We start from the raw sequence: 16,846 nt of genomic DNA on the forward strand, positions 1-16,846 counted from the left end.
TCTCTACTTTCCTAAAAGAATTATCAAATAGATTTACAATAAGATTCTGTATACCTTGCTTCCCTCAAAATCAAGCAATGAACATATAGTAAGTACTCTTACTTTATTCTCCAGAGCATCCTCTAGCTTGTGCTGGAGCCTCTTCATCTGCTCATTCAAATGATCGATTTCTTGATTCTTTTCTTTAAGTAGTGCTTGTGGGAATGACAAAGCTGAGGAATCACTAATACCCAGGTCCTGATTTTGCTTCACATGGAGTTTTGTTAGATCCTCCTGATCAGAAAAAACAGCAATCTCATTAGAACGGACTTACTTTCTCTCCCAACCTAATGGCAGAACAGAACTAAGGGCTTTATTTAAACATTCTCCTCCTTACTATAATGTTAAGAACTCAATAACACAACTACAGCTACTTTGTTTAGATTTGTACCACTGGATTAGATTGCCACAACATTTCTCAACTTTCAAGGTAAGAGATGAACACTCTAGTTGCCAGACTGACAACCAACCAGTTTTCTAACTTGTAACATTTGCTATGGCTGTAGAGGTCAGGAATGCACACAAAACTGTAGTGTTTACTAAATGACAACACTGTAGTTCATAATCTGTCAGGGCTAGAAAAAAGCTAAGCTTTTTATTTAAATCAAATGACTGTAGAAGATAATGCCATAAGCATGAATCTAGAGTGTCGGGGTTTTTTTGTTCTACGATAACCAGCATTAGCCTTGTAACAGTAATGCAATATTCCCTTGACAAGAGAAACAAACTTAAGTATCTGTTTATAACATCATGAGATGAAGACCACAACACTCAAGAAAGGAGGTCTCTGAAGTTTTAGCTGGTGCACACTAAAGCTAAGGAAACCTACCTTCAAGTGTGCATTCTCTAACTGAAGCTGGCTGATGCTGGAAGTGCTACGTTTTTTTTGCATCTCTAACTGCAATTTCAGCTGCAGTATCTCCTCATTTTTATTGATCAAATTATCTTTATATTGTTCTAGTTGGTCTAACAAGCTTGCAATCTAAAAAAAGAAGAAAATGCATAGTTGTTTCAATTAAGTCCTCTTATTGAAGCAGAAAAGATAAAACTTCATTCATCACCTTATTTACTGAGAGCAAGTAACTTCAGCAAATTCTGATTTAAACTCTCTCTCTAATCAGTTTGCATTAATACTTGAGACATAAAAAGAGCAAGAAGCTAGTGTTCCAGCTCCTCAGCTGTGAAACTGAAGTACCACAAAGGTGGTTTTCCATTTTCTTTAAAAAACAAAACAAACAACTAACTGCTCATTAAAGATATGTTAATCTATGTTCTGAATAATCAAGCCTTGACCACTGATGTAATTTGACATAATAGGAGACATGTTAGCATTTGATGTCTAATGTAATCACAAGCAGTTAACAATCACCATTTTCCTCCCCCTAGAAGATAGAAATTAGCACTGCGGTGCTAATCCCAGTAACACAGCAATCAAACAAGTTCTGAGCATTGGCTCCTTCAACGTGTAAAAGGGTCAATTACTATACATTTCTCTGTTTGTAGCTGTTTGAAAGCTTGAGAGCAAAGAGCTATTCAGAAACACTGTGATCTTGCCACCCACAGGTTTTATCATCTCTTGCCTCAATAGGTAGCGAGGTACAGGGGCTTTGAGAATGAAAAAGGCTTAGTGGCTTGTCCTGGTTTTGGCTGGGATAGAGTTAGTTTCCTTCCTAGTAGCTGGTACAGTGCTGTGTTTCGGATTTAGGATGAGAATAATGTTGATAACACACTGATGTTTTAGTTGTTGCTAAGTAGTGCTTACACTAGTCAAGGAGTTTTCAGCCTCTTATGCCCTGCCAGCCAGAAGCTGGGAGGGGGCACAGCCAGGAGAGCTGAACCAAACTGGCCAAAGGGGTATTCCATACCATATGACATCATGCTCAGTATATAAACTGGGGGGAGTTGGCCAGGGGAGGGGTGACCACTGCTCGGGAACTGGCTGGGCATCGGTCAGCGGGTGGTGAGCAACTGCATTGTGCGTCACTTATTTTGTATAGTCTTTTATCATCATTATTATTTTCCCTTCCTTCTCTGTCCTATTAAACCGTCTTTATCTCAACCCATGAATTTTACTGGGTTTTTCCCCCCCCCCGATTCTCTCCCTCATCTCACTGGGGGGGTGGGGTGGGGAGTGAGTGAACAGCTGCGTGGTGTTTAACTGCCTGCTGGGTTAAATCACAACAGGCTCCTGAAGTCAGACTTCATGAGAGACATGGAACTTCCATCTGTAAGAAATTAGGCTTTTTTTTTTTTTTAATCTTACTGCTCTTGAAACAATGGTGTACAATTAACTGGAGGATCACCCACATTTTTCTTTACACATCCTAAACTGGACTGTATGTTATGTTGTTATTATTATAGTATCTGTAATATACAAATATTACATAAACATACAGCAGAGGTGTGTATGTATCTGTGCATGTAAGTCTAATAAAAGTTCTAAATAATGTGACCAATTACACTGCATTTCAGCTTAGCTTGGCCCAAGAACTCATTGCTAACATTCTCTGGCTCACAAAATAGAGAAGGTCAGATGACACCATTATGGGTAATTGTCCTTTCTGTTCTTAAAGGAATTATCGCTCACTCTCAAAGTCAAACAAAAAAAATATCTACCTTCCACTCCACTTCAACTTGGGAAGGAAAGGAAAATCAGTTTACAACAGATATTGATCAATCAGTCTCAAAGTTGATGTGAATCATCACAAGACAGTTTCCAGTGGGAGGGGAGACAGACGGACAGGGGGATGACAAAACAGAATAAAGCAAGAAAAAGGAAGGTTAGTTAACACCAAAGCATACAGAATACTGAGTAAGAAGGCACATTTACTACAACATTAGTCACCGGGTTTTTGAATGGCTTAAATTCCCAGTTACAAGTTTGCACAAAATGTTTCTGCAACTACGTGAATGACTCAGAAGTCTACAGGACCCTACCAAAACTCTTACCTCTCTCTCTTTTGTCTGAAGTGCTTCCTGCTCTGCCTGTAACTGCTCCTTCAGCACTGGGGCAGAACTGCTGTCTGCTGGTACTCTGTGCCTCGCTTCATCCAATTTAGACTGTAGGGCAGAGATCTGAATCAGGTTATTGTACTGTTGCTGTTGCAATGCCTCTTTATCCTGCAAAATATATTTTTTTTAATGTTAGAATTAGTTGTTGTCAATATACATACCCACCTAACCAGAACAATCCCACCAAAATACTTCATCATCTCTGACAAACCCTGGGACAAGAAAAGTACATAATCCCAATGGCCTATAAAGAAACAGGAATTCAAAACAACTGAACAGTTTTAGCTCACCTAAGTTTTTACCCCTTTATTTTTTCTAACCCACATTTAACAACAACTGAAAATTTAGCATTCAGTGATATGTTATACTTTCTCAATTACACAGCATTTTATATATTTAATAACCTAAATGTCTTCTTCCTGTAGCCATTTCCAAGTTTATTACGATACCATATATTTGCCAAGCTAAATCTAAGAGGTGGAGACTTAAGAGATGAAGAGTTTTGGGTAGATCAAAAACCTACTACAAATACATCATGTTAAGTCAGAATGTGAAGCACCAGCACTAAGTTTTGTCAGATCTGTGCTCTGTCAAGCTACCATAGTTTCATTTATTTATTTTAAAACTTCTCCTTTGGTCCCTCTTTCTCTCACAGTCTTTCTCAAGAGCTGGGTCAGTCCAAGGAGGAAAGCTTCACTTGGGAAGTCGTCCAAACAGCAGGCATATATATCTGTACTTGATACAATAAAGGAAAGCTGGGCAAGAAACCTAAGGCAGTAAGTGCTTCTGCCATTCCAACACTTATTCTGCCCATAGCTCAACATACATACCTCTAACAGAAGGGTTATTTTAGACTCATCATATGATTTGCCAAAAAATTATGTAAAATTTGACCATCTTTTCTCTAATCAAAAAGACCTAAGACCCAGAGTACATGGATAGCACCTTCTGATCTTAAAATGAAAAAAGCATCAATTAAAAAACAACAAATAAATTACAAAGGTAACGCTGTATTGCAGTATCAAAACAGCATGCCCAAGAACAGGTATTTAAAACAGTTCACGTCCATACTAAATAGGCCATCTGATTTCCACCCACTAGCCCCCGGCCAGCTCTGGGGGCAGTCCAGGCACACAGAGCACACAAGAGGAAAGGAAATCATAGGGAGACAGCCAGTTAGGGTACAAAGCTGTGTCATTCACACCTAATATCACTGGCAAGATAAAAAACAAATGTAATAATTATGACTGCATCACCTGCACTTTTTTGAGTAGGAAAGCACCTATCACAGAAATACTTTTGTTTGTCCTGAAGAGAAAAATGAAAACTCTTCCTACCGTCACAAGAAACCTATGATATTAACAAGCCCCTTAGGTGTCCTGCTGCCATACATGAAAGGACACACATAACAACGAAACCCAAGCAACAACAGAGCCTTTTTTTGTTTTACATCAACTAAAAGTAAGACATTACCCGCACCATTTTAAAGCTCATCTGATCAACTGACAAAAAGTCTCCAGTAACGATGTGCAAATCCAGATTCCTGCAGAACTGGGCTGCCTTAACTCAGATGTTCCTGCATTTACTGGGCAGCAGAGCTGCAAATGTGCCGTAGCTCATGGTGTCAGCACGGCTCTGCACACAAGAGTTAAGTTTCTCCTAGCATTCTCCAGTTGCTATGTTCTGAGGTTGCTACAGTGACCCAGCAAAAACAAGTGGCAACCCAGGCAAAAATCAGAGCTTTATGTAATGCACCTTCACTGTAAAACCTTCTTCTGGATGCCCACACAGATATAGTCTAACATGGTATCTTTTCTTTCACTGATACCAAAAATCCATAGGAGAGCAGACTCCCTGAATGAGCCCCATTTTCAAGACCTCAGGCCAAAGGATGAGCAATCCTTCCAGCACAACCCTAACCAGAAGTGTCAATGTTACATATCAACAACCTGAACAACTGAAAGGAATTGGACCAGGAAAAAACAAAGACCTGCTCCATGCACATGACGGCAGGATAACTGGATCTGCTAGCTGTGAGTTTAGTCAGTATTCTTCACAAAAGATACCATTCCATATTCAAAATTACTCTTTCCAGACCTATTTCTTATTAGCACTAGTTTCCATTATCTGCAATACCTACATTTTTCATATGTTGGAATTTGGGTGACAATAAAAATCTGTAATTGCTATTCACATCAAGTGTATTTTTACAGAAAAATTTCATGACATGCAATCATGCTTAGAGCTCTGTTGGCACTTATTTATTGCATGAAATTGCTTCAAGACAAACTATTACAATGCCTATACAGTTGGCAAATTGAATAGTATAACCTTGTTTAAAGCTGATGAATTAGTTTCTTGGAAAAAAGAAAAAAAAAAACAAAAGAAGAGTCTGAATTTGGCTTATTTAGGATTTTTAGGAAAGACCAGTTTCCTGGGACATTCAGACAGCTAAAAGAATATTTTGAATTCACATGGATAAAGAAAGCCTGTTTAACAGAAAGCTAAGACTTCCGAGACGAGCAACTTGTCACAGTCTCCATCCACTCCAAGGCAAGCCAGACAGAAAGCCAATGGGCATGGCTTTTGTATGTTTGGATAAAAATTACAGAACAGCTTAAGCTGGGAAGGGTCTCTAAAGCTTTCTGGTCCAACCTCTGACTCAAAGCAGAACCAACTTGGCTCTGCTCAGGGCCTCGGCCAGCTGACTTCTGAACATCTCCAAGTCACAGAGACACCACTGCCACTCTGAGCCCCCTTTTCAACATTTTGCTGCCCCCAATATGACCATTTCCCCCTACCATTTAATTGGAATTTCCCTTGTTGCAGTTTATGCTCATATCTTCTCATCCTTTCACTGTGTACCTCCAAGTCTGCCTCCATCTTCTCTATAACCTCGTATTATGTGGTTGTAGACAACAGTAAGATCTCCGTAAAGCTAAACGGACCCTGTTCTCTCATCCTCCCCTCAAAAATCATTTGCTTCAGCACCCTGACCATCTTGATAGTCCTTTGCTAGACTTGCTCCAGCACACCGATGTCTTTCTTGCACATGGGAGTCTAAAACCAAGCAGTTCTCCAGATGCAATCTCTCAAGTGCCAAATAGATAGTTTATTAGGTACTATTATTCCTAAGACTGGCTAGTCTATATCATGTTAGCTGAAGCTAAAACAAAAAATATTTTGTTCAATATTTTTAAAATGAAAAATAATGGAAGCAAATATTTACAGAATTAGCAATTAAACTAATAAATTTAGTTTAGATCATGCCATTCTCAAATCTTCGAACTTGACAGACACACCAACAATACTTAACCAAGGAAAATTGCTGGGAGGAAACTGAGACATTTAGTTTAAGAAGGTAGAAAAGGTTACTCAGATGTTTGGTAAAAGACAAATACTTTTGCTAAATGGAATGTAGTTCTTAACTCTAAGCTGTGATTCAATCTGCAGTAGTAACAAAGCAGTAAAATTTTCAGAGTATGGAAAACACATCTGGCTGCAAAGGCACATAGCAAGAAGAGCTACCAGTTAGTATAATATGATTTTAAACAGTTATTTATTGAAGACACATGATGTTTAATATTCAGTAACACTATCTTCTCAGGAACTTCCAGAGAAGCAAAAGAGCAGCTCTGATCCATGCAAACATGACAACTGTCAAAAAGTAGTCTCTATAGTAAGTAGGCTTATAGTTCGTAAAACCAGAGTTTGTTTAAAACTGTGGCTGCGATACCTGCCATTAATACAACAGTTTAACTCACCACTAGGTACACCAGGGATAGTCTCAAACAACACTGTAACACAGTCATTGAGGACACTGCATAATGCCACTCCCATTTAAATAAGTATTTAAAAATTACTTCTTTTAATTCGGTTTCCACTTTCTTCATTTTTTGCAGTTGTTGTTCCAAGTAGTGTACAGTCTTTGAGACTTCAGTACCACTGTGCTCCAGTTCTCGTATCTGTGCCACCAGTTTTTCTATCTCTTTATCACGAGCTGCAATTTCTTGGTGTTTTTGCTCCTTTTCTAATAACAGCTTATTGTAATCATCCATCTTCTCTTTTATTTCTGCTTGCAAAGATTCTACCTATACAGAAATCACATTATACAAATATTCAGGCAATATAACAAAGTTCCAACTGGAAGCAAGAGTAAGAAGGTGGAGTTTTACTATGGACTAAACTATGCTAAAATCTCAGATGAAAGTAAAGCCAGATATGGACAGAAAGGATGAAAAAGTAACTTTCTGAAATCTTGTTTTCCAAATGCAGCAGCTCTTAAATACACATTTGATTACTCTCAAAATTTGCAGTATTCTAGCAAAGTACTGGATGAAGGCATACTCTCAAGGCCCAGCGGTCATCAAAGGCGGCCTTGTGGTGTGTGTGGGTTTTTTTGTTAGTTTGTTTGTTTGAGATCAAGAAACCCCAAGATTACATGAATTATTACTAACAGCATTAGATGTATTTCTGTAACCTCAGAACCCTCTTCCATTACTTCAAGGAATTCCAGTTTAAAGGAAGATACCAAGAACTGAAAGATAAATATGCAACATAACATACTCAATGTCTACAAATCAGAGAGATTCACAGTAGTCAACATAGAACAGGTACTCTTTTTCCAAAAATCGCTTAAATATGAAGAGGATAATTTTGCATTTGAGCTCACTGAGATCCAATCATGCACAGAGCTGCAGGAAAATGGTCACTCATTCATCCCAGTAATGAATGTGAAGGCAAGGCTAGGAGCTTTAGTGGGTAACAGATGCAGGAGAGAACCAAGTGTGACAGACAGACTACGTCAGAAGTGATAAACTCATTAAACACATTGAAAGCAAGATCAGATAGGAAAGCAATGGGAAACCTTCTAAAGGAGAAATAATTTGGTCAATACCAATGAGCAAGGAAGATGAGATTTTACAAAATAAATGCTTTGTTCATCAATAAGTGTCTGAATTTATGCAAATTCCTCTTCAATATTATAAAATAAAAATCCTTTGTATTAATATATAACTTTACCTCTTCAAAGTATTGTACAGATATTACTAAAGCAGAAAAACATCCTCTAGCAAAATACAGAAGAATAGAGTTAATTTATTCAAATTAATGAGCATGGAGAGCGTCACAGACTAGTTAAGAATACCAAAAGTGATTAACATTACATTTTCAACTGCTTACAGGCACATATACATTTCCTTAATTATGTATATATTAAGTTTTAATCCTTTCTGAGAGAGGTTGCAAATTTACAGCAGCTAGTCTCAATTTTTTCACATACTCCTCTTTACTAAGCCACAAGCACACTAGTAACTGTCTGTCATCCACCTAACATCTTGGATAGAAAACAAGCTGTGGTCTTAATAGTTTGACATATTTTGAATAACGTGACACATATCCTTTATGATTCTGTATGCCCAAGACTGCTACAGAGGTATGCCTTCTGGGTACAAACAGATCTTCAACATGTCATGCGGCCTTCAAAACAAAAATCTTTGCCATTCTTTTTCTGATCTTTGCCACAGTGTAAATAATACATAGGCTATGTGTGTGATGTACTCGGAAAATCTTAATGACAGATGACGGCATTCATGCAAATGAGAAGCCAAGACTGATGCAGAATGATATGTAATCACTCTACTTCTGAAGAAGCCTAACAAAGTCCTATCAGAGGCTACAGAAGGAAGATGACAATCAGGTGCGCTCCAGCATGGAAAATTCACTCTATCAAAGATTCAGTTGTTCCTACAAGATTTGCTTCTCTAACACTGAGGTACACAATTTCATAAACTGTAAATAAACAAATAGATGGAAACGAAATTTAGTAGTATACACATTTAAGTTTTGTTAAGAGCAGGGCCACAAACAAAAGCTGAAGGCTAAGACACAGTGTATCATCGTAATTCCATTATCTTTGTTTCATACTCCAAATCTCAACTTCTCCTTTCATGCCAAAAAGCTCTTTTACAGTAAGTAACTGCCTGTAATACATCTGAGCAATAAGCCAGGAGAATGAAGCACTTATGTACAGGAAATTAAATTGAAAGCGGTTCCTCACTCCCTGCAAGAATTCTGCCACCCTAAAACATGTACCCTTATTTCCAAGCCCTGACATTATCAAGAACAGGAAAAAAAGCCAAAGCAGATCTAATTAAGAGAAGGGATTGAAAGGAAAAGAAATGAAAAGTTAGAGATGTTCATGCTGTTTTCCATACCTGTATAATCAATTCATAGTTCTGTGTAATGTTCATTTATGTGGAAAAAACCCAAAACAAAAAAAAAAACAAAAAAGCCAAAGTTAATCTTTGAAACCAAGCATCAAACAAATAAACATGTGAAAAAGAGGACTGATTTATAAACTTAAATAGGACAAGGTATGCAGACAAAGAACATCTTATTACAACTGTTATAGCTGGAGAAACTAAACACGTTTAGAACCCAGAAGTCATCCCTCAGGTCTGCTCTACAAGGCGGAGTGTCTGTATTGTTGTCCTCCTCAGTTAATTCAAACTAGACTCATAGGCTGTGAAACTTTACTGTAATGCACGTACAACATTTCTTTCCATCTCCATAAGAAATAATGCAAGTACACTCTCACTGCCTAAATGTAGTCCAGTCAGCTGGGGGAAAATCTGCTCTCTGGGTGACAACAGAGAAAAAAGTCTCTCAAGAGCCAGTCCCCCAAGACAATACAGGTTTTGGTATTTAATTGTAGTAAACTCCTTCAGCCAGTAAGTGTGATTTTACTCACCCTGTACTCTCTGGGCTCTCCTGAAGTCTGCGATTTTGCTGAAAGTTTTAACTGTTCTTCCAGTTTCCGAATTTCCTGCTGAAAATCATCACGTTCATGTTCCCTTTCTATAGCTTGTTCCTGTAAACCCAGCCAGAGATAATGAAAATCTTTTTTAAGAAATTTTGCATTTCATTAAAATATTGAGTATAAGAAAAAATTGGGGTTTGTTTTTGTGGTGAAGAAACTGTGGTCACTTAAAAATCATTAACACCTCTTAGTAGTCCTGAAAGCATAGCTAAAATTACAGGGAAGGAAAAAACCTTTTTGACTCCAATGTACATACAAACTACAATGAGCAATTAATAAAACAGAAAAAATTATCCTGTAATACTACAGAAACGGAATTAAAAAAACTACCTTTTTTCTTGTAAAAGACTAGCATACCAAAGTCTTAATTTCAAACAAAACAGAAAGTATCCCATTTTACGAACCATCTTCCAAGTCTCAGTCACAAACTCGGAGTATTTATCACCTCCAAAAGCATGGAAATGTGGTACCAAGCTTGCTTACATCCATGAATTGCCGCTGTTTTTTAAGCTGTTTTTCAAGAACTTGAATTTGCTGTTTTAATTCAGCAACCTCCAATAACTGTGTAGCCAGGTCTTGATTACTATGCAGCTGTTCTTCCAGTTCCACCTCCAAAACTTTCATTTGAGAGCGTAAGTTGGAATGGTCCTTTTCTGCCTGACATTGAAGCTCTAATTTCTCCTTTGCTAAGAATTCTACTTCCTTGAGTAGACCTAAATAAGAACGCAAAAATAACAACAAAGTTGTCAGTGCAGGCTGCAAAAATCAAATTGAGTTTAAGATGAGATTAAAAATTCAGATACTTTGGACAGCATCAAAACCAAAGAAAAAAATCTTCTGAGATGGTCTGTAAGAGACACAAAAGGAAGTGTGATACTTGACTGCCCATTGTGTCTCTGAAAGCCACCTCTGTTAAGACTACCGTATGATGTAGTAAAGGAGGACATGGGCATCTCTTCTCAATCCCAAAGTAAATCCTGGTTGGAGATATTCTGGGCACATAGAAAGCTTTCACCTTCACCCCTGGAGACCTCACAATTCCAGAGAGCCCCATCTCACCTGACCAGGAGTCCTTCAAATTCCCTCACTAGGTCCTTGCCCTCTCAACCCCAGTTCCACACTCTTCCTGCCCCAGAGGCTCTTTCCAAACCACACCAGATCCTCAATCCTCCAAATTCACTCCATTCCAGATGTGCTCCATCCCTAAATTTAAGCCCCACACCCCACTGTCAGCCACCTAGTCTCTCATACCCATCCTTCTGACTGCCCCATCCTTCACTGTTCTATCCTAAATCCTTGCCACCCCTTCCATCCCAACTTCCCATCCTACTTCAAATCTCTTCTCAATCAAGCCATCCAATACCGAATTCTCAATTCCTCCAAACTGTCATGCCGAGATCCTCCTTAGACCTCCAACATCGTCTCAGGTCAGCCTCTAAATTACTCCTCTGCCTTGTACCATGCTGGATACTGCTGCTGCTGCTGCTATCTACACTGTTGAGTTAACAACCAGTCCATCTTTTCAGTGAGCACCGGTGCCCAGCCCTACCCTGAAGCTAGCTGCTATGAGAAAGCAAAGTTAATCTTTTTCTCTGAACCTGAGTGGGGATTAAAACCCAGAGAAAAATCACACTTACAGAAAATTAGTCCGGTTCTGAAGCTACAAAGGGAAGAAACACCTAGAAGAAAAGATGGCACATATTTGCCCTAGACAGACTGCAAAAGAAATACTGCAACTATGAAAACATACATAGCTCAAGATTATTTAAGTTATCAAGAGCTAATTTATACCTACAAACTGCATTTTCAATTAGTTGGATGCACTGAATACACTGTTTAGGAGACCCAAACTGAGTCTCTACTGTGAATGCACTTGGAGCAAAACCATTTTAATGTGACTATAGCTAAAAAGTAAACTGAACACAAAAATAGAAGTCTGGCTATTTAGTATTTAAAGCAAAGTCCTGCAAGAGCTCATTATTTTGCTTTCCAAACGTTCCATTATTCATCTTAAGTGTTTTCAGTCATAGAGGAAAAGATAAGTCTATGATTCCAACAAGGACCTTAACTGGTCATCCAGCCCAGTTCCCAGAATGGGACAATTCTCTTTTCCAAGCATGATCCACTCAATCCACATGATTTCTGACCTAACTTTTTTTTTAAGTTGCTGTTACAAACGTTCAAAAACAAAAGTGATACCACAGCCTCCTTATAATATTTTTTCTAGTGCTTCGCTCTCCACAGGTATTTAATTAAATTTCTAGACACTTTAAAATAAGCCAAGAAACGTGAATGTTTCTATGTTCATACTTAAGAGGATGAGCATCACAAGCTTAGAATGATGCAATAGCATTTACATTAAACATTGGGGAAAATGTCACCTCATTAAGGATAAAGGAACAGAGCATGCAGGTACTGTAAAGTCTCTGTCTCTGGAAATTAAAGAGGCTGGACAAAGAGAAACAAATAAAATAGATTCTGTTTTGGGACAAAAATATGGACTAAATGAGCTCTCGAGGCCCACAGCAATCCTGTGATTCCATGATTTAGTCACCCTGGTCTCTCACTGTAGCAACTATACTTTCTCTGCATTGCGACAATATTAAAATATGCAAGATAAACTAAGAGGTTAACTGAGCAAAAGAAAACTTGGCAGATATGGAACTATTACAGATTCTTATACCATTTGTCAGGTTTGCTAAGCACCCATGGTAGCTTTTGAAACCAACTGAAATGCACACAAAATTGCTTATCAGTCACTTGATTTCTTCGAGATGCATAGCATACATCTACATTGCCAATGTGAGAGCATGACACACACCAGCTGAAGGAAAAAAAAAATTTTGTTTTGCAGTCACTCTAGACAATGTGTTAAGAGCCCTGCCCTCCCTTACATACGGGTATACTGGTACCAGGCTTCTCCTGCCATTTTAAGTTTGCTATTGGCTGATAAATACAAATCACAGGATTAATAAAGGACTTTGAGGTACTGCTGGAGATATACACACAGACTACATATCTCAAAAAGCTCTAGTCCTGGTAAGTACTTTCTGCCTTTGAGTGATAATCCACAACTACATTCCAACTACATTTCACTCCAAGCAGTAATTTTGCAAACTCACAATTACCAAGAGCAGTATCTCAGATGCCTACACAATAACAACTGTGCAACCGCTGTGCCATGCTCCCTACTTTTTCTAGCACAGTGCTAAATAATCACATGAACTAAGCTTCAAGTTTCCTAATCAAATGTTCATTGAGTTGTGGATGTAACTCAGGCTCTGGCAGAATGCATGCAGGTAAATGAAGAGTCTCCCCAAAAGCAATTTCTCTCACAATCCACTTGGAGCTGCAATAGCCTCCTGCCATCATGAGATGCAACACAGCAAGTTATGCAAGGCTGAAACACACAGTCCAGAAAAAAGCCGACAACAGCCTGAATTCCATTAGGAGACTGAATCCCAGCCATATCTGCACAACAGAGAATATTTTTTACCAAGTGCTGTGTTTTGCCAGGCAGGAGATGGGAATAAAATAGCACACTACTGTATTTGCTTACACATGGTGCACAGAGGAGGGCAAAGTATAGTGTGTACAGATATACGCGCACCCACAGGAACGGCATATAAGTAGACTGACCCACTGAGAAAAGAACTGATGCTTTTGTGAAAACAAGCACAGGAATTTTTCCTTCTATACCCTAAGAAACATGGTCATTAACGAGTTGATGGCTTCTTTTTAGCTTCAAAAGCAACACTATTGCTTTCTGAGGAACAAAATACTGATTAGATAAAACTGAAATAAACAGTCACAGTCACCTCCTCAGACAGAAATGCAAGTTAATGGAAAAAAGTAATTGGGCTAACAGATTTTACATGGAATTGAAAATGTTTCATAGAAAGCAGGTATCAAATTTTGGCAATCTCAGTAAGTGTAATCTGTTTGAGCAATGGTTTTTTTGTTTGTTTGGTGGTGTTGTTTTTTTTTAAGCACACGTTCCCCAAGTGTATAAATATAATTTCAAGCAACACGAATAGATCATCAGATCACAGATTTGTTTCTTTCTAGGGACAAACCTGCTATTTATTAATGCTAATTCAAATCACGCAATTTGACTTTGGTTATGCCCCGGCACACTCCTCCCCGCTCCCAAGATCATCATTAGCAAATGCCAAGCTCCATTCTAAGTGCATTTTATTAGCGAGGCCATTCTAATCATATTAGTACTCCACATCAAAAAAGGGAGGAGGCATCAGCTTTTCAAGAAAAAAGCCATGTCAATCAACTCCAAACAATATGATTTTTATTTATCATATTTCCCATATACTACAAACAATTCCAAACCAGAGGAAGAGTACTACAGATGGCTGGGGTGGGGGAAAGGGGATGAATTATAGGGCTCAGCACTTGCAGCAAATGCAACTGTTCAAGTCCTAATGAGCTGCTGGCAAGAGATGGACTGCAGATACCAGGAGAACGTCAATCCCTAAATACACTCTAACCAGCTAGGTTAGCCATTCCCTCTCATTGAACAGGCAGCAGCAAATTTCAGGACAGTGAGGTGGTTACCAAAAATATGTTAAATAGACTTAGTGTTTGAGGGAGATCTGAATGGACAGAAGGAATAAACATAGAGTAACGGGCAAGACTGCCCAGTGCAGCTTTTTAACTCTAACTGGAATTTACCTAGATAATTTTTTTTTATTCACCTGAGGGACCTGGTTTACCCAGCTCACACCCTTTGGGGGAAAAGAAAAAGGTATAGAAACAAGAGACAGTGAATATTGCAAGAGAACACGTCTACGAATATATATATGTGCATATAAATAAAATTAATCTAAAAACATGGTAAGAGAATTTTATTTTGAGTAGACCACAAAACATAATCATGGCAGCTATGAATTTATCAGATCTAAATGTTTGCTACTCAGGAGTTAAGTATGCGCGCTTTAGTTTGGGGGGGGGGGGGGGGGGGGGGGGGGGGGGAAGATGCCTCTTTCAATTTGCCACCTACAAATTTTACTTCAGCATTAGACTTCCAAAGTCAGTGTAAAACTCTATGGATCCTTCTTGCTTGTTTTCGGTTTCATCTTTCCTCCCATAACTAGCCTTCCTTACCATGCTGCTCTCCCCTTCTTTTTTCTGATCTACCTATCCATTCAATTACATTTCTCTAGTCTCCCTTAGACTTTCTTCAGTTCTTGCTGGTTTTTTTTTTTAGCTCTCCATTTTACATCATCTCAAATATTTTTTCTTTTTTCCCCCCTTTAAATTAATCATTTTAACAGCCCACTGTGTATCATTAGAAGTTCACAGCAAGCTTACAACCTACTCCATCCCCCTCAAAGGAAAAATGAAGCTGGCAAACACGAAGGTAATGGCACAATGTATTTTAAGCCTAACAGCAGCAAAACATTTTTTTTTCCCTTTAAATATTGATCAATGAATTGAGTATTTTTAGTTTTAGTTGTCTTCTGATGCATCACAGAAATGGTAACTTTTTTTGCCAAGATAGTCATAATCCCAGTAATTTCTTGGGCCTATTTATGAAGTACTATTCCTCTTTGTTAAAATAAAATCAAAACTATCAAGTCCTTCACTCAGTGTTACAGCAACACAAACGAGAAAAATCCCACACTCATCATTACAAACCTGAACCTTCTGTTGGTGCTACATTAGCAACAGGTGTTCCTAGAAGTCAAAATAAAGACATATACAAGACAAGAATAGGATGCTGTGATCCATTCCATCTTCTAAATCACTAAAAATTCATATGTAATGCAGATAGTGCCTATCTTCTATTTGGCAAAAATGCACTTCATCTTTATTATGACACAAAGCTGCTGATGATGTATGTTGATCCATGTCTGTAATTGGACTACAGCTACTACAGAAATGGTTTTACATTATAACCATGCAAGTTTGTTGCAACATTCTTGGCTAGTCATTTATACATTTTTCTAATACAATCAATATTCTCTTTTCACAGTTTTCCCCAGACAGAGATAGAATAATTAATGCCTAAAACCCCTCTTTTAGTTCCTGCCAGGGGACTCAAAGCAGGATTCAAGTCCAGCAGGACTCACTGGCACAGACTTACAGACTCTGTAATCTGTCATACATTTCCATGACACAGACATACTGTGTTCAACAATATCATGGAACTATTTTGCATTTCCTGTGGGACATATTATTCAAGGCCATACTCACCGTTGTAAAGCAAACACAACATGCATTTATTTCCAGTTACAGCCCCTGAATCTATTTATGTTCTGCTGTCTTTCCCTTGAGGAAGAGAGGTCTTCCCCCACCTCTTCCTCTGCTTACTAGGGCAAATGAGTGTAGACTCTGTCAGCCAGGACAATCTGCACAAGACCACTACTCAATTTTCTCTTAAGGCAATAGTAAGATATTATTAAGATGTCATATGAGAGGTCAGAGACAGACACAACTTTTAATACTAACACATGTACTATACTTTTTAATAGGGCCTGTAGCAATAGGACAAGGGGTAATGATTTTAAACTAAAGAGGGTAGATTTAGACTAGATATAAGGAAGAAATTTTTTACGCTGAGGGTGGTGAAACACTGGAACAGGTCGCCCAGAGAGGTGCTAGATGCCCTATCCCCGGAAACATTCAAGGTCAGGTTGGATGGGGCTCTGAGCAACCTGATCTAGTTGCTGGTGACAGGGCTGGAAGGCATGTCCTATGAGGAATGGCTGAGGACTCCGGGTTTGTCTACTTTGGAGAAGAGGAGGCTGAAGGGCGACCTCATTGCTCTCTACAGCTTCCTGAGGAGGGGAAGTGGAGAGGGAGGTGCTGATCTCTTCTCCCTGGGATCCAGGGACAGGACGCATGAGAATGGTTCAAAGCTGCGCCAGGGGAGGTTTAGACTGGACATTAGGAAGAATTTCTTTACTGAGGGGGTGGTCAAACACCAGAACAGGCTTCCTAGAGAGGTGGTTGATGCCC

The 16,846-nt window shown here is 38.7% G+C and overlaps 1 protein-coding gene across 4 annotated transcripts in view; it reads right to left on the minus strand.

Moving 5' to 3' along the window:
* PCNT (pericentrin) overlaps positions 1-16,846 on the minus strand; it is a 104,856-nt gene that overhangs the window by 38,652 nt on the left and 49,358 nt on the right. For 2 of the 4 annotated variants that reach the window (XM_076341965.1, XM_076341964.1), the window contains exons 30-38: positions 15,524-15,562; positions 11,509-11,550; positions 10,355-10,584; positions 9,803-9,922; positions 9,267-9,287; positions 6,915-7,142; positions 2,989-3,159; positions 869-1,021; positions 103-273 (exon numbers count right to left, since the gene is read on the minus strand). In XM_076341965.1, the coding sequence (XP_076198080.1) occupies positions 103-273; positions 869-1,021; positions 2,989-3,159; positions 6,915-7,142; positions 9,267-9,287; positions 9,803-9,922; positions 10,355-10,584; positions 11,509-11,550; positions 15,524-15,562 (1,175 nt within the window). The remainder of the gene's footprint in view (positions 1-102; positions 274-868; positions 1,022-2,988; positions 3,160-6,914; positions 7,143-9,266; positions 9,288-9,802; positions 9,923-10,354; positions 10,585-11,508; positions 11,551-15,523; positions 15,563-16,846) is intronic. The other 2 variants (XM_076341966.1, XM_076341968.1) reach the window with 2 other exon arrangements.

This window comes from Aptenodytes patagonicus, chromosome 6 (genome assembly GCF_965638725.1).
Source record: "Aptenodytes patagonicus chromosome 6, bAptPat1.pri.cur, whole genome shotgun sequence".
Lineage (NCBI taxonomy): Eukaryota > Metazoa > Chordata > Aves > Sphenisciformes > Spheniscidae > Aptenodytes > Aptenodytes patagonicus.